The sequence below is a fragment of the Monomorium pharaonis genome, chromosome 7 (assembly GCF_013373865.1).
Source record: "Monomorium pharaonis isolate MP-MQ-018 chromosome 7, ASM1337386v2, whole genome shotgun sequence".
Classification (NCBI taxonomy): Eukaryota; Metazoa; Arthropoda; class Insecta; order Hymenoptera; family Formicidae; genus Monomorium; species Monomorium pharaonis.
Window position 1 is genome coordinate 18,184,093 of NC_050473.1, and position 18,140 is coordinate 18,202,232.

The window sequence follows — 18,140 nt, forward strand, 5'->3', positions numbered from 1 at the left end:
TTAGCTTAAACTTAAATAATTTATTTTTAGTAAAATATGAAACGTTTAATCAATCTCAAAATTTTAAATATGTATCAACATAGTTTATAGGAATTTTGACTTACCTATAAGCAGTCTAATATCGTATTCACAACATTTTTTTAGTCTAATTGCCTTTTTAAAAATTACTCTAGCAATGCGCACATATATTTTCTTTGGCAATAACATTTTTTTCTTTTAGAGTTAATTCTGTTTTAATTTTTTTTTCATAATACGATTTTCGTATCTCGCTATCATTCTGTGAAATTATAGTCAACTTTTGTTTTTTTCAATCTAATCTTTAAAAATAAATGACAAAGTTTCCAGAAGCGTCTGCTATAAAGATTATCTTATAACATCGTTCTTATTGGTTGTTACATTATTAGTTACATTAGTAAAATATATATGAAAGGTTTAATAAATCTCAAAATTTTTAATGTATCAACATAGTTTATAGGCACTTTGATTTACTTATAAATAGTCTAATACCGTATTCACAACATTTTTTAAATCTTTAATTGCTTTTTAAAAATTACTCTAGCAATGCGCATATATATTTTTTTTGGCAATAACCTCTCTTTTTCTTAGAGCTAAATCCGTTTTATAGTTTTAATTTTCTTTTATAATACGATTTCTGTATCTCGCTATCATTCTACGAAATTATAGTCAACTTTTCAGTTTGTTCTTTTTAATTTAACCTTTAAAAGTAAATGACGAAGTTTCCAGAAGCGTTTACTACAAAAATTCTCTCATAACTTTGTTCTTATTGATTGTTACATTATTTTGAAACGTGGCAACTCTGCATAGCTATCGTATACGAAAATTATTGCAGACAACATATCGCATGATAGCGAAGAATAGAACTCTGTGCGATATGTTCTGCATGCGATAATTATCGCTTGGTTTCAAGAATAGACCATCTAGTTTTTAACCCTCGTTTGTCACTGGGTACAGTACTTGTATCTATACGTCAACTTTGAAGTCAAATAAGTCACCACCCCAATTTTTAACTTAAAATATTTAAAATTAAAAAAGATATGTTTTTGTAAAAACTGATTTTTCCGGAAATTACAATTTTCAAGATTTTTTTAAACAAAGCTTTTCAAATTTTAACATTGTAATAATCAAATAATATTCTAAAAGGATTGAAGTTAATCTCCAATTTGTTTGCTTATCATATCTCTGATAGTTTTAAAACAGTGACCGTTTAAAAATCGATATGGGTACGTTGTACCAAGTGTGTGACAACAATTATAAAGTTCAAATCCAGCAAAAAATCAATCACTTTTTTCCGGTCTGGAAGCCTAATATTAGGCGCTAAAGCGATGTGATCTTTGTTGTAGTTCAACTTACTGACAAGAATTGTAATTTCCGGAAAAATTAGTTTTTACAAAAACATCTTTTTTAATTTTAAATATTTTAAGTTAAAAAAATATCTAAAAGATCTTTCAGAAATGTCTTAAATAAGATGTCTTTTCAATTTCTACAAGATATCTACAAGATATTTACTGGGATAACAAGTCCTGAAATAAGAAAAATAACAAGTTTAAAAATAACAAAAACATTTTTAAAAAATAAATCAGATACATAGACTTGTATATAGACTCTATTGATTATAGAATTAAGTTATTATACATATTAATTAAGAATATACCATAAAATGTAAACCTGAATACTGAAATTAGTAGAGAATTAAGCAATATGCTCAGTAAAAGTCGTAAATTTAATTTAATTTTACTTTCTTTTTATATTTATTATGTATTATAGTATTGCAATTCTTTTAGATACAACCCAGATGACACAATTTTCAAAATCGGGACACAGGAAGTCTTAAAGACGTCTTTAAGACGTCCTCGATTTCAGACATTGTGTTGTCTGGGTTGTATCTAAAAGAATTACAATACTATAATACAAAATAAATATAAAAAGATAAAAAGGAAGTAAAATTAAATTTATGACTTTTACTGAGCATATTGTTTAATTCTCTACTAATTTCAGTATTCAGGTCTACATTTTATGGTATATTCTTAATTAATATGTATAATAACTTATTTCTATAACCAATAGAATTTCACTCCAACCGGGTGAGATGCATCTCGAGATCATGAATATTGTGACTTGCTCTAACAACATACTTTTTTCTTTTTGTGGGCTTGTGTAATTTATATATGTTACGAATTATTGGTTAATAGTAGAGCGACCATCGATTTATCATTTCGAATTTTTTTCGATATTGAGATGATTGAAAGTGGCTAGCACGCTATCCAGCACGCTTAGGTGAATATATTTAAAAAATTCCATGTTTTGTTCAACTTTGTACAATTCGGAATGTGTATAGCCGAATAAAAAGTTAAATAATAAAAGATACTCAAGTATATATGCATTTGTGTGATAAATATGTTTAAGTTTAAAAGAAATGATAAAGTATGTGTAATTAAATGTTAAAATGTACCATAACAAAGTTTTGAAATGTTCGAAATAAAAACGGCTTATAACAAACTTTGACTATTGTGTATTATCATATTAGTGCCACTTCATAAGTGTAAATTTGAAAATACCACATTATAAAATAATATATATAAAATATTTGGAAAATGTTATGTCAGAATGTTACAAAAATTGATTTAAAATTAATATTTTTAAATGTTGGCTTTGTTCCTTGCTTACTTGGATAATGTTGAATTAACAAGTTGTTGCAATCTTCCATGACTTCAGAAAACCATTGCGACATATTTATGTATTGGAATGTCTTAATTCTCGTGTACACGGGTGCATCTTGCGCTGCATTAAAATCAAGGAGAGCACCACGTGCTCTCATTCCTATAAATGAATGAGTAAAATTAATAAATAAAAGGAAAAGAAAGTAAATATATTAAAACACATGTCTAGATCAAATATAGCACAAGTACATAAATCTAAAAATCTCGTGAAATTTTACATAAAATATTTAGTTTCTTACCAGATTCACAGATATTTGGCCGCAAAAATCTTTTTTTCGGATTTTTTGAAGGGTCCAAGCTTATAAAATGTTAGAACGATTTTGTAATCTATGCATTTACGCTGCTATGGTTTGTTGAACGTATCGGCACATCGATCAAAAACGGAGTACGTGAAAACGCAGCAGGATGCTCGAATATATGTGCATATGTATATATACATATACATATACATATATTTCTATACAAATATTTATTGCAGATATACATATCTATGTGTGGACACACTTTAGAATACAGATAGTTATATACTCTGCATAAAATGTCTTATTCAAAAATAGTGTTTCGCATTCAGGTTTTATCGTGAATTCTGCTTTGCAAAAATCTCGGATTGGATCGTGGCCAATACTTTTCAATGCGATATTGAGAATAGAACCATATGAGATAGAACCATAAAATCTTATATGCCTCTGAATCCGATAACAATTAGCAGAATTATTTTTTAATTCTTTTCAACCCTACGTTTTATGCAAAGTAAACAAGTAATGAACGAGTAAACAAGTAATCTTTAATAAAAGCTTTAAACGTAATTTTCTGAAAACATAATTCTTCAAATCTGCGTAAGTTCTAGCGTTTGAACCGTTCAATATATCGATTTAAATAACTTTTTTCCTTTAAAGTAAACACTTTTTATTGGAGGCTAAACCTAAAATATTAGAATTTTTAATATTCAACATTTTTTACAGCAAATTAAAAACAAAAAAAAACAGGAAAAACCCGACTTTAATTTCAAATATATGCCACTTGGTTAATTTTCGACATTATTTATTTAAATTTAGGTACAACCTCCAGCAAATTTAATCTATTTTTAACTTTTTTTTAGAAATTTGATTTTAGGTTATTTTTGCATGTGCTGCAGTTCACGCAATTTGGCCGTGTTTGTTGTACATGCCGATGTTTGAACACATGTGGCGGGTACCATGCTGTTTTTTGACTGAAAAATATTTGTAAGAATCAAAATACAAAGCTCGGTAGAGGAGAGAAGGGGATTACGAACCACCATTTTGTTTTATTTAAATAACTCAGTAAAAATTTGTGACATAATTCTTGTTGGTAGAAGTTTGTTATCCATAGAATTCTACCAATCATGTTATAAGTAGTTTTTCGAATATACATAACGAACGGATCTTAAGTATCAGTATCACAAAAATATTAATATCTTGTACATAATATTACACAAAAGAATCAAAAGTATAAATACAAAAATCTTTGACTCTTGCGACTTTGCATAGTAAAAAAATACTATAAAAGTATTATAACAAACAATATTAGCTAAATATTCTAAAAATATTGTTAAAATATTACGAGAAAAGAGATTATGGGATTCAGACTTGCGATAATTGCAAGGATCCATGACTGAATGCAAGCAGTATAATTTTACACGTCAAATGAAAATTTGCGTGCACACATTACGGTCACACATGAAATTTAATTACGTTATTTGAAAGTTATATTCAAGCCCTTCAAATTACACTAATGTAAACAAATTGATACCCGATATATTTCTCAAAATGAGGTAAAAAATAAACACCTCTAAACTTTCGGTTAGGCTATTCGGCTAATGAAGTGCAGCTTTTATAAACAAAACAAATACTAATGGTCAGTAGCGATATTATAACGTCTAAACAGTATGTAAAGAAGTCATTCGGACAGTTATCCCCAGAACTGAATACACAAGATATCGCGAATTCCATAATCTTACATCTAGTCTGTAACCGTCTTCTCTCCCCTAATGCAAAGCAAATGAAAATGTAAGAAGAGTTAATAAATGAGTTAAGTCAAAAATAATAGATGAGTATTTGTAACTTATGAAAATGGTATTAATGTAAATATTATGCCGAGTGAGTCGCCATTCTAATTGCTGCAACAAAAAATATAAAAAGCTAGAAAATAAAAAACATAGCATAATATAATAAACAGACGGAAAAATGTCTTTGTTCATAAGCAAGCAACGACAAAATATCTGTGTTATAGCTAGGTAACGTGTTACATATCAGAAAGAGCACAAAAACAATATATATTTTGTTCGTTTGGCAGCGAAAAAGTCGATTGCAGTGCGGTAAAAAATGGTATAAAATCTCAGTCAAGAACATTAAAAAACTCTCGTCCAATATTAAGTAGAGATATATCTAAACGCAACAAAAGAGTAAATGATATTTATGAAATGTAAAAACGATCGTACAATAGCTAGCAAAACAGAAGAACTTACATGCATTAATTAATGCGCGTAGTTAGTATAAGCAGATATTATCAAAACGAGAGTATCAAGACGTATGTGCAATTGACAATGAAAGACGGAATGGAGATTGTTTCCGTTAACCGCGTTTAGACACGGTGTCAAATAAACAATAATAAGATTTATCGAGATACTGTATCTTTCTGTACATTTATTTCGTTGGTTTGTTCTTTAATATGAGTCATTTCAGTTATTCATCTTTTTTGGTAATTAACTTCGGAATCTAAAATCCTGACATTATTCCAATCGAGAAAATATCTAAAAACAAAAATGTTTTAGCACTTTATAACATAAATTATCTTCTCAACATAGTAGGTAAAATTCCACTTTTTAAAATAAAGTTTATGTCAGTGAAAAAAATCAGTATTTTTAGAAAACCGGGAAAACCTGACATTTTCATACAATTTTTTTTGCCCTTGAAAATTTATTGGAAATTCTTTTTTGTTTCTCAAAAATTTTTTTGAGAAAACATTCTATTACTATGATTTACTGATTTAGAGTAAAAATATTGGTGGTTTTTGTTTTTCTTTTATTTTTATTTTTTTTTTTTAGTTTTTGTTACTTACGGTTGAATCTTCGCTGTACTCGAAAAGCCTTCTTTGAAATTATAGATACGTTAGTCTCGAGTGTACCTACAAATATTTTATATATATATGTATATATATATATATATATATGAATTATAGATTTTATATATTTAAACACTATATATAAACATGTTACATAAATTAAAGATTATATATAAACAGGATATTCATGTTATGTGAAAAAACTGAGAATACAGGGTTTTTAAGAAATTTATTTTTTAATTTTTGTTATTGAAAATTAAGGCAGACAGTGTAAACTGATAATTTTGATGTCAGATTCACACGTCTACAAAATCTACGTACAAAAATCTACCTACCTCGTAATATTGACTGTAAAAGTTTCTCTTTGTTTTGTAAATCTGCAAATATATATATGTATATAGACACACACACACACAACACACACACACACACACACACACACACATATATATACATAACTATAGATTATATATATATATATATAATATACATAAATATGTTACATAAATAAAAGATTATATATAAACAGGATGTTTACAGTTAAAAAAACCGAGAAAACGGAATTTTTAGAAAATTTATTTTTTGTTATTGAAAATTATGGATTTTTGTAGGGCTTATTCATAATAGAAGAAAATTTTTGAATTTTTAAATTGAAATTCTTTTTCTGTCAAAAAATGTTTCTTTAATCACTTTTTTTAAATAATACAAAATTAATTAACAATAAATACGGCATGCTCATATATATTTTTGTGTAATTTGCAAATTTAATGACAAAAAAGACAATACATTCTAAATTGGTATTGTTTAAGTTAGATCCATGTATCGGTGATAGACTGTTATATTTAATTTATTTAGTTCATCATATTTAATATTCAAAACTTAAATGACTTTTCTTTGCAATTGTTGACAATTAAGGGAAGGAACATTAAAAGTATTTAAATAAAAAGGGTGTGTCAAGTTAGCATCCTAAAATCAAAATTCCGTGGTTTTGATAAGAATTCCCATTTCGTATTGAGGACATTAGAAGTGCTTTATAATTTATATAAAGATTTCCGCTGATTAACAATCGAAAATTAAAATTAAAAAAATGGTGTGCTAACTTTTTTTCGAAATTCGAATAGTTTTGAACAGTGTAATAGCTTCTTTTTGCAAATATCTAGAGATCTGATACATAAAAAAATTTTTTATTTATAAAAAAAATTTTTATTTTAGAAATTTTGATTTTGAGATATGATAGGTCTGAGACATTCCTATTGTTATTTTACTTATTTCATAGAGTTCTCGACGAATAAAAATGATGTAGATAAAAAAATTATTGAATTATAGACTATATATAAACGAAATTTCAAAATCAGTTAAAAATGTATCTGCTTATTATGTTATTCAATCACTTGAGCCATAAGATTTTTCGTTAGAACTCACCGAGAATTACTCAAAACTTTATTCAGAACTCTACAAAAAATTTCGCTCACTGAACTTAGCGTTTTCGACCGGCCTGGGTTAATCGCTCCGGGAGCGATTAATGACGTCATAAAGTCAATCAGCCATTCTTCTATAGAAGAAGGGAATAACTGTGATTGGCCAGTTTTAGAGGAAAAGAACCTGAGACGGATTAACCATAGAATAAAGAGTAGAGGAAGGAGCATTTACTCGAAAAAGTGAAGCCAAAATCGAACTAACTATGACATAATAAGTAATATAGTATACGTGTACGTACGTACGTATTATGAACTTTTACACGCTATTCTTATATCCGTGAGACGACGTTCAAGTCCACCATTATGATATGAAGTCCACCACTAAGTGTGATGTAATCGGTATCACCTCCCACTCTCAAAAATCCTGCAAATGCTCCTTCCTCTACTCTTTATTCAGTGGGGTTAACCCAGCACCAGTCGAAAACGCCATTAGAAAATTTTCCGTAATAAGTTGAGCAAAATTTTTTTTAGAGTTCCGATTAGTTCTGACTGCATTTCTGGGTAATTCTCAACGAGTTTTAGCATAAAGTCTTAAAAGTCAAAAACGATTCGACCAACAGTTTGCAAAAGATATCATGTTCGAATGGTGATCGAAAATTATCTAAGTTTAGCGATCGAAAAATTTATTGCAGTTCCGAATAGTTCTGACTGCATTTCCGAGTAGTCCTCGATGAGTTTTAGCGAAAAGTTGAACAAGTCAAAACGATCGAATCAATGGTTTGCAAAGTACTGTCACGTATTAGAACGGTGATCGAAAATTTTCTAAGTTTTCAGTTCAAGTTGAGTAAACATTCTGATTACATAAATTACACAAATTAGATTTTTCACATGTTTAGACACTGCCACGCTTACCCGTGATTTGTGTATGCATATCCTTCACGATAGAAACTTTCTTAACTATAGAATAAATCAGGTTGTGTATCTCTCCGCCCTATGTCAATGGTGTTACAATTATATTAATTAGGGAAAGAATGCAAAATAAATGGCTTGACTGACAACTTGATAGTGTTCATACGTACATTGTCGAGCAACTTCCGTAACTCTGGAGGATGTTGAGTCTGCTGGAATTTTTCGTCAGAGGTGTTGCTTTGGTTCTGGAGAAATTAATACATTATGTTAATATAGTAATTTTAAGGCTGTCCGCTTAATTTATTTGCGCGAATGTATATCGTTAATCGCAAGCGACTAAATGGCTTGACTGAAAACTTGATAGTACTTCATACGTACATCGTCGGGCACTTCCTGTAGTTCTGGAGGATTTTGAGCCTGCTGGAATCCTTCGTCAGAGATGCTTTGGCTCTGGAGAAGCTGTACATTAGTACATTATATTAATGTGGTAATTTTAAGGCTATCCGCTTAGTTTATTTGCGCAAATGTATATCGTTAATCGCAAGCGAGAGAATAGCGACAAGTTGATTCTAAAGCAAAACTTTTTTTTTATCAAAATTTTTATTTGCACATATCATTCATGCACGAATGCATTAGGGTGCGTCCCCGATGGGGAATTAACGGAACGAAATAAAGTATTCATCAATCAGAGTAATTTCGTTTATAATGGAAATATTCTTGGTTAATACTCTATTAATTCTTTTCCATCGGGACACACCGTTATTCGAGATGGCATACTCGACAACTAGCGATCAACGTTTTTTTCTTTTCGTCACATTTTTAATAATTATTAGAAAAAATAAAAAATACTAACGACAAGCAAATCGGGCATACGATCGCAAACCATGATGGATATTTCTTCAGAATCGGCAATTAATAATTTTGTGAATTGATACAGTGCACTTTATTCTCAGTGTACTATGAATATTGTCTGAAATTCGTTTTGCCGCTTTCAGATAGCAGTTAAAATACTTCCACGGTATCGGTATGGTGAGCGTACGTCTTTTTCTTCGTATTAGTATTCTTCTGCAATATGGCACCGTCGGCCCGTCGTCCCTCCTACAAGAGTTTGTAACGACACAGTCAAGAGTCACGACACAGTCACAATATGTTAAAGATCAAAGTAAGCGTAATATAGCGAAGAAAATAGATAAAATATAAAGATGGCCGATTGCATCAACCACAAATTCAAAAATTACAGTTTAATACGAGACACGTCCGCGCACATTCGAAGACTGTGCAAGACTGCAGACGATCAGAGAGAGGATCTCATTGAGTCAATGGTCTGATTCAAGGAGTGGGAAGACCTTCCTTCTCCTCCCGTGGTTCATCTACAGATCGACGAGATATTAATAGTATAATTATTCATCCGATATTAATAGTATAATTATTTATTCGATATTAATAGTATAATTATTCATCCGATTTTCCATTTGAACTGTGCGGCTTTGCGCATGTGCGGAAGGGACGTACAGTGGCGCTTAAAAAAATAGAGCCATCTCTAACGGAAACAGAATGAATCATATTATTACTAGTCATTTTTATTTATACATGAGGCACAGCAATTTGTTGCCGTTAGACGATCGAGTGTAGAGAAGACATTGATGCTAGTTTATTGTCGTGGAAAAGTGTTGTGTGGTACGAAAAGTTGAACGTAACCTAAAGGTCAGTATTAATTGGGTCAATATAATAGAGCCATCTTATTTCACATTTATTTAAAATATATTATTCGTACTATATTATTATTAATAAATGAGTAATATGTACTAAATATATTATTCATTTATTTAAAATATATTCGTACTTTTAGATGGGAAGAGCAAAGCATACAAGTAATGATGAACGCGAACAAATATTTCAAATGTGGAAAAATGGTTCAACAATGAATAAGATTGCAAAACAGTTAAATGTTTCTCGAAAACGCGTTCAGAATGCAATTAAGAAAGCGAAACAAACAAAACCAACACCTGAAAATCGAGGAAGGTCTCGAAAAACTTCTGCACGCTTTGACCGAGAAATTATATTACAAGTTAAAAAGGAACATTTCTTGAGTGTGCCACGCTTGAAAGAGATGATATCCAGTCAATATAATATTAAACTATCAACATCAACTATAAAAAGAAGACTGTGTGATGCAAAACTCAATGGTCGCATTGCTAAGAAAAAACCACATGTGTCTAAACGAAATATTGCAAAAAGATAACTTTTGCTAAAAGTCACAGAGAAAAAGACGATAAATGGTGGCATAATGAGTAGTAGGGCTATGAGAGTTCTGACTCAAGTTGGAGAGGGGATAAGGGGAGGGGAGGGGAGGGTAATTAATTGAGGGGGAGAGGGGATTTAATCGAGGAGGAGAGGGTAATTAATAGAGGGGGAGTATTAATCGGGGAAATTAATCTATCGCGAAAGGAGGATTATCAAATAATTTATTACTCTTTTGTTTATTGTTTTTCTAACAAATGAAAAACTTGTCTCAACATGTTTTTGAAAGTCCTTTGTGCTCACCACCACCGTCGCTCAGATAAAGAGACTTTATTATTTCATATATGTAATGTAATTTTTATTTAATTATTTATAATTTGAGTTAGATTACATATGCATATGTATTCTAATTTAAATTTTAAATAATTAAATAATAAAAATTATATTACGTATATTCCACCCCAGTTACGGTTTGCTCTCTATCTCTCTCCCGCTACACTAATCGTATAAGCAGCGCCCTTATCTTGGCTGCTAGCGAGCGCCGATATCAGGCTGCTAGATTTTATAAACATTAAAAATATACATTAGATTAAAAAATAAAAATATAACATTCGGATACTGTAGTATGCGTTTAATATTATATCTGAAAATTTCTTTTAATTGAACGTGTCGCAACCTGTTAAATCTTAGCTTTCCCTTCTTCTAAAATTCTTTTCAAAAGTCACGTGACTTTACAAATAAGTATACCAGGTCTGTAACTTTAAAATGCGGGTTTTTTCAATAAAAATACGCAATAATTTAGACAAAATGGAAAAAAATATTTTATTCAAAATATCGGCCCTCGTTTTCTACACATTTTTGCCATCTAGTAGGCAAATTATGGATGCCATTCCAAAAGAACTGAAAGTTGCGCGAGCCAAACCAGTCGTCGAGCCATTTTTGAACGTTTTCATAAGAATGGAAATGCTGCTCGGCAAGTGAGTGTCCCATGGAAAACAGGTGATAGTCGGAAAGAGCAAGGTCTGGTGAGTACGGCGGGTGAGATAATATTTTCCATTCAAGTGCTGCCAGAGTGTTTTTAACCGGTTTTGCTGTGTGACTGGGTGCGTTGTCATGCAGCAAAATCACCTTCCCATGCCTTTGAGCCCATTCTGGTCGTTTTTCGACCAACGCATAATTCAAATTGATCATTTGTTGTCGGTAGCGATCAGTATTAACTGTTTCGCCAGGTTTCAGCTTGCAATTTGGTGTCTTCAAACTTTTTCGGTCGATTTTCACGTTCTTTGTCACTGACATCAAAATCACCACTTCTGAATCGTTTAAACCACCGTTCGCAAGTATTGACAGATAGAGTATGTGCACCGTATGTTTCCACAAGTATTCGAAGTGCTTCCGCTGCTTTTTTCTTCTGATTGAATAAGAAAATCAGCACGTGCCGCAAATGCTCTTTGTTCGGCTCAAAACTCGACATGTTTACCACCGAAAAAAAATGCTACTAACACTTAAACGTTTAAACAAATATGGCGTTTTGAAGCTAACTATCATAGCTACAAAATGACATATTGGTTATGACACCAGCATATATAGGTTTTGTGCTCTTAGAAAAAAACCCGCATTTTAAAGTTACAGACCTGGTATATAGGTAAAACTCTTAGAGCATCTCTAATGCTAGCGCTACACTATGCGCGAATTCGCGATTCGTAATTCATAAATCGCGATTTATCTGACCATTCGACCAGCGAATCAGTGCAAATGACGAATCGCGCATGATGAATTTTTCAACGAAATTTTTTCTCCACACTATTCATGAACGTCAGATAAATCGCCAATTACGAATTACGAATCGTACGAATCGCGAATACGCGCATAATGTGGCGGTAGCATTAGACGTTTTCAAGTCTGTTTATCCGAAAGTCTGTGTGCAATAGCAAATATTATTTCAAGTGTGATTTAATATTTTAATGTATAAATAAGTAGTTTTTTTTTCTCAAATGGAGAACTTTGAGAAAGTGGAATGCGAACTCTTAGAAGAAGCAAACGGAAGCTACATTGAGTGAATTCTTTACATGGTTGCATTCATGTGAGGAGCGTTCGAAGAATTCGAAGAATTGTGCCAAGCGTCCTCGGCTTGCCATAGGACAGAGACAATCTATGGTGACAAGAATCGCTCGACTCGCGAGTGAAAAAACGCGATTGGAAAGACGTTTTATACACGTTGGTAGTAACTATGCGAGCACTAGTGATAATAGTGATAACGCGAGACTTGAGTGGCGTGCAATAGATACTGCATTTGAGAATCGTATCTTAACCGGTGCAGTGATTAATGTGCGTCACATTGAACCTCGTCATTTTTTAGAAGATATTAAAGACATTGTGCTTGAGCGAGTGCGGGAGACAATAGACAAACATGGTAGTGTAAAAGTGAATACCGCGTTCAATGGCGAATTTGCAGCGGGGGATAAACGTGCTAATAAGAGCATTACCACGAGAAACAGCGATCTTTTTAGAACATCGGACTTGAATGAGTGGTACAAGCGGTACGTTATCGAGCCTACGTTAGCGTTGCTCGATGAATTTCAAGAACGTGATAGTGGGTGGGCGTTATCACGTATACTAAATTTAACTATTAATATAAATAAGTATAATCCTATGCGTGCGGGATGTCGTTTCACATTACCACGACCTATTATGCTGAAAAAAACGATAATCAACGTGCAATCAAAAGACAATGCTTCGCGTGGTCAGTGGTCGCCGCTCTACTGGTCCTGCTGAAAGAAATACAGGATTGGAATCGTCATATCTGCATTATGCAACAGTCCTAAAGTTTGATGATATTGTGTTTTCCGTTACAGTAAAGGATATTGGAAAATTTGAGTCTTAACAATATATCGATCAACGGGATGAAAAAGGAAATGGCAATGCTAAAGATTCTTCCGCTGCGGTTCTCCACTGATAAGAAAGAAAAGCATGTCAATTTATTATACATGCAAAATCCGCGCGAAGACAGCGTAGGCCACTTTGTCTGGATAAAAAATCTGTCCCGCCTCGTCAGCTCTCAACTGAGTAAAAAGGAGCACAAGAAATACATTTGCGATCGGTATGTATACTATATTCTCATGTAAAAAATAGTTTTATGATCTAGCAAAATAAATAATTAAAATTTTTTAAAATTATTTTTACAGGTGCTTGCACTATTTTTCATCATGCGAGAGGTTGCAATCACGCGCTGTAGACTGTCAGAAGATGAACGACTGCGCTATCACATTGCCTGCCGAAAACGACAAGTGGTTGAATTTCCGAAATATAAACCACAAGGAACGAGTGCCCTTTATCGTCTGTCTACGCGGACCTCGAGTGTGTGCTGCGGAAGACGCAACATGATACAGAGCAAGCGTCGTACACATATCAACAACATGAGGTATTCAGCATCGGGTATTACGTGCGATGCTCATACGACGACACGTTATCCACATACCGGTTTCGTCGCGATAAAGATTGCGTCGCGTGATTCACTAAACATCTTGAAGAATTAGCGTATAATGTTAAGACTCGTTTATCATCTAATATCCCCATGGAAACGTTATCGGAGGAACAATTGGAGGCATACCGTAGCGCGACGCGGTGTCATATCTGCGATAAGCCATTCGCGTCGGATGATACGCGGGTGCGCGATCATTGTCATTTGATTGGTCGTTACCGCGGTCCTGCACATTCTCTTTGTAATTTAAATTATCGAAATGCATCATACATGCCAATTATTTTTCATAACTTATCTGGATACGATTCGCATTTCATTATTAAGGACATAGCCACAGCGTTCAAAGGGAAAACCGACGTACTTCCCATCACGAAAGAAAAGTACATTTCTTTTACAAAATGTCGTAGACACAGCCGATAAATTATATTCACACAATTACATAAAACTACGGTTCATAAATTCATATAAATTTTTAAATACTAGTCTCGAAAAATTGACATCATTTCTAGGCAATGAAAAATTAAAAATTGTACGTTCCGAATTTTTACACTTATCTGACGAGGATTTCGATTTATTGACACAAAAAGGTGTATTTCCGTATGAGTACGTTGACTGCGTGAACAAGCTGCAGGACACGTGTTTACTGTCGCGTGAATCATTTTTCAGTTCCCTGACCTCTGATACGGTATTACGCCGAGAGCGATTACATGCACGCCGAGAATGTCTGGAAGAATGTCTATATTTGAAAACGGATGTGTTATTATTAGCTGACATTTTTGAAAATTTTCGCGATAAATGCTTAGAAAGTTACGGTCTCGATCCAGCACATTATTACACTCTCCCCGGATACACGTGGGACGCTATGTTAAAATATACAAAAATTACTTTCGAACTGCTTACTGACATTGACATGGTAATGTTCATCGAACGCGGTATACGCGGCAGTCTCAGTCAATGTTCAGGCAGATATGCACAGGCTAACAACAAATACATGCAGACGTACGACCCATCGAAACCACCCTCATATCTTATGTATTTTGACGTTAATAATTTGTATGGTTAAGCGATGTGTCAGCCGCTGCCATATGGGAAATTTCAATGGATCGAAGTCTCGAATTTTTACATTGCAATTTGCGATTACAAATGCGATCGCTGCTGATTCATCAACGGGATACATTCTCAAAGTTGATCTCGAGTATCCCCGACCTTCACGACGATATAGAGTGGCCACTCTACCGGCCCGCACGGTAGCAGCGCGTGATTGCTCGGCCCGGTATGTACGGGCAGGTACCGTGACCGCGTGAATTAGCCGGCGTACGCGTTGTCGTGGCAACGCGTCGTTGCAAGGCGCGATCCTCGCCTGGATCGTGACGGCCGGCTCGAAATCTCGGCCGGACGTAACATTTTAATCTTATATTGAAAAATCTCCTTAAGTTTATCGTTAAAATACTTCGTAATTAACGAAATTGTATCTAAAGACAAACTTAAAACAATCCAACTTAAAACAATCAAATTAATACTCTCATTTTATAGTATAAATCTAAAAAAGTGTTTTGTATTATAAAAACTAGCTAAAGAATAGTAATAATGTTTTAGTTTCTATAAAAATATTTGTTCTTATAATTGGCGCAAAATATTTAGATATCACTATTTTTGTAGAGAAGTTAATTTGTATGTGTGAGTATAAATTTTAAAAATTTCAGAAATATATATTACTTAGGTTGAATTTGACACACTTAGTATATAATACTTAGGTTGAACCATCCAAAAGTATTACCACTTAGGTCGAATTTGATTAAAAGTTTTATCTTAAATTTGTTATTTTTTTCTTATATTACTTAGGTTAAACCAATGCTCGGAATTAGTTGCACATTTCGCCTCAATTCCTGAGGCACCGCCTGCTATGCCCCCACTACCGCTGTAGGCTCGACGGCCGAGCCGCCGATCGCGCGCGTGGCCTTGTGTCTCAGGAGCGTTCTACGATAGATATGCCTGGTCCATTCGCGTGATTAAAAAATTTTCTTGCGCTGTAAATAATTTTTTTATTTTTACAGACAATTAAAGTTATTAATATTATTTTTACGTTTATAAACATATTTGTATATACATATAATGAGCATAATATAACACAATGTAATAATTGCAATTTTGTCAGTAGCTTTCCACATCACCCAGGAGGAAAAATAATATTAATAACTTTAATTGTCTGTAAAAATAAAAAAATTATTCACAGCGCAAGAGAATTTTTTAATCACGCGAATGGACCAGGCATATCTATCGTAGAACGCTCCTGAGACACAAGGCCAAGCGCGCGATCGGCGGCTCGGCCGTCGAGCCTACAGCGGTAGTGGGGGCATAGCAGGCGGTGCCTCAAAAATCGAGGCAAAATGTGCAACTAATTCCGAGCACTGGGTTAAACCATCCAATAATTTTTTTGCTTAAAGGAAAAACCAAACACTTGGCGCCTTTTTTTTACTTTTTTTAAAAAGGTAATTTTGTTGGGTACATGTTGTTTAAATGGATGTCACCTATAAAATATTGTAAAAATGTAAAATTGTTTTACACTTAGAAGAAATTGGTTACATGTCAAACATTAGCGTTTCAAGATAAAAAATATTTTTTGTTCAAATATATTTATCAAATTTTATTAGATTAGTTTAGATATTATTATTTAAATATATATTCCATATTATATTATTGAATTTTACACTATAACAACAAGTTATAAAATTCAATTTCTTTTGTCTCATTCCCCGCTAGACTTGCGATTTAATCTTATTCTGCCGGTATTACCTTACCGGTAAAGTATGCGCCTCCTGATAGGCAACCCGACTTAATGATATGTAGGTCGCGGAAGCACCTACATGGCACGAGCGAACGACCACGGACCACGTGCGACTGACGACCCATGTGACTTATACATTTGCCATATACGGTGCTAGTGACGATGCGAACGCCACACGTAGCAGATTCGCGAAATGGATTTTCGTCCCTCATTTTCGGCACTCGCACTACCCGCAGAGATACCAACAAGTAAAGACCTATAATCAAAGATTCGCCAATGGCGAACACAATTTTGATTGGTCACTTAAGTCACATGGTTTATCCGCCATTGCGTACCCACGCTAGGCAAGGAAAAGGGGAGAGTGCTCTGTGTTGAGCAGTATAGTGTAAGACTGAAAGTTAATGTCACTAGTTCTTACTCACCCAGTATATGTAAGAGAAGAATAAATGTCACTAGTCTATGATATACTCACCCAGTATATCTAAGATGGCGGCGTGGAATAGGTGGCGTGCGAGGCCAAAACGGAGGTAGATGGCGTCACAGATGGCGTTAGAAGTATCTTCCGGCTGTCAACTCCCGGCTCCAAGGAAGATGCGGATCCGGAGCAAGTCAGTCGGAGCCTGGAACCTGAAAAGAACACTTACATTAGACTTACCTCTCGTGCCTATCCGGTGATATTCGCTCAGGCAACCTAGTGTATAACTCTAGTAAATATACTTACCTTGTTACTAAAGAAACCAGTTGATTTCTCGAACCGGCCTAGATCCTAAAGAAAAGTCCATCCTCGATCTTCCTGGTGAAAGTAACCACGTTCCCGTAATTAAAGAAAAATAAATTTTTTAAACTTACAATAGGTTAAAGGAATATGTGTCAGAAATTATAAGGTAATTCAATCTCTGCACTCTTGAGGGTCACTATATTTTGACGATACACTCAGAAAGAACAAGAAAAATTAAATTTGCATCTGTTATATGGCTGCGTACAACTTGAAGCAGGCTCACATAGTTTACTATCTCCACTACTCCAGACCCCAGCCACCGGCCCCAGCCCCCATCCAGTCTCCGTATGGGTACAAGATGGTGGATGGCAGTCATGGTGGCGCATCTTTGGGTACGTTCCGTTTCACGCATGATACGCATGATGCATCGTTCATCCTTGTTGTTTGTCAAACGTTAAACAAGGATGAACAATGCATTATGCGCATCATGCGTTGAAACGGAACGCAGCCTTTGATTATAGGTCTTTACCTACAAGCACCTACAAGGTTGACGATGACGACGACGTATCTTAAAATGAAATTTTGGCTTTTCGGATTTTGCGTCGCGATATCTCCATTCATAGGACATGTAGAGGAAAAATAAAAATAGTTTTCTAATATAAATCGACCCCAAGCTTTCGATTGAGCCTACTTAGAACTCGATCGGTTTAGCCGTTTTTCTGAGATCCGATAATCTCGGGTGCTCGCAAGTCGCGCGTACTCGCGTAAAGAG

The 18,140-nt window shown here is 33.7% G+C and overlaps 2 protein-coding genes across 6 annotated transcripts; one reads left to right on the forward strand and one right to left on the reverse strand.

The window, feature by feature from the left end:
• Positions 1-214: 214 nt before the first annotated feature.
• LOC105829054 lies at positions 215-18,070 on the reverse strand. Of its 4 annotated transcripts, none has more exons than XM_036290350.1 (10): positions 17,372-18,070; positions 17,123-17,277; positions 9,000-9,244; positions 8,525-8,605; positions 8,317-8,391; positions 8,150-8,228; positions 6,155-6,196; positions 5,817-5,882; positions 2,686-2,838; positions 215-1,541 (listed from the first exon to the last, which is right to left on the reverse strand). In XM_036290350.1, the coding sequence occupies exons 3-10, from the start codon at positions 9,030-9,032 to the stop codon at positions 1,513-1,515; spliced, it is 558 nt and encodes a 185-aa protein (XP_036146243.1). In that variant the 5' UTR covers positions 9,033-9,244; positions 17,123-17,277; positions 17,372-18,070; the 3' UTR covers positions 215-1,512. The 4 variants fall into 4 exon arrangements, 3 of the variants coding, with proteins under 3 accessions (XP_036146243.1, XP_036146244.1, XP_036146245.1); XR_004964201.1 differs by lacking the exons at positions 215-1,541; positions 2,686-2,838 and adding exons at positions 3,008-3,195; positions 5,400-5,508; XM_036290351.1 differs by lacking the exons at positions 215-1,541; positions 2,686-2,838 and adding an exon at positions 3,856-3,948.
• On the forward strand, positions 12,023-14,374 carry LOC118646754. 2 transcript variants are annotated; one of them, XR_004964200.1, is made up of 2 exons: positions 12,023-13,484; positions 13,570-14,374. XR_004964200.1 is itself a non-coding variant. In XM_036290349.1 (2 exons), the coding sequence occupies exons 1-2, from the start codon at positions 13,288-13,290 to the stop codon at positions 13,766-13,768; spliced, it is 396 nt and encodes a 131-aa protein (XP_036146242.1). In that variant the 5' UTR covers positions 12,032-13,287; the 3' UTR covers positions 13,769-14,374. The 2 variants fall into 2 exon arrangements, 1 of the variants encoding a protein (XP_036146242.1); XM_036290349.1 differs by having other exon boundaries at positions 12,032-13,484.
• Positions 18,071-18,140: the final 70 nt, after the last annotated feature.

Coding starts and splice junctions, on each gene's coding strand:
- LOC105829054 (XM_036290350.1), bottom strand. CDS start 9,032: ATGGTTTGCGATCGTATGCCCGATTTGCTTGTC. Junction 6,197..8,149: donor TATGCATACACAAATCACGG/GTAAGCGTGGCA, acceptor ATATATTTGCAG/ATTTACAAAACAAAGAGAAA. Junction 5,883..6,154: donor TTTACAGTCAATATTACGAG/GTAGGTAGATTT, acceptor AAATATTTGTAG/GTACACTCGAGACTAACGTA.
- LOC118646754 (XM_036290349.1), top strand. CDS start 13,288: ATGAAAAAGGAAATGGCAATGCTAAAGATTCTTCCGCTGCGGTTCTCC. Junction 13,485..13,569: donor AAGAAATACATTTGCGATCG/GTATGTATACTA, acceptor TTATTTTTACAG/GTGCTTGCACTATTTTTCAT.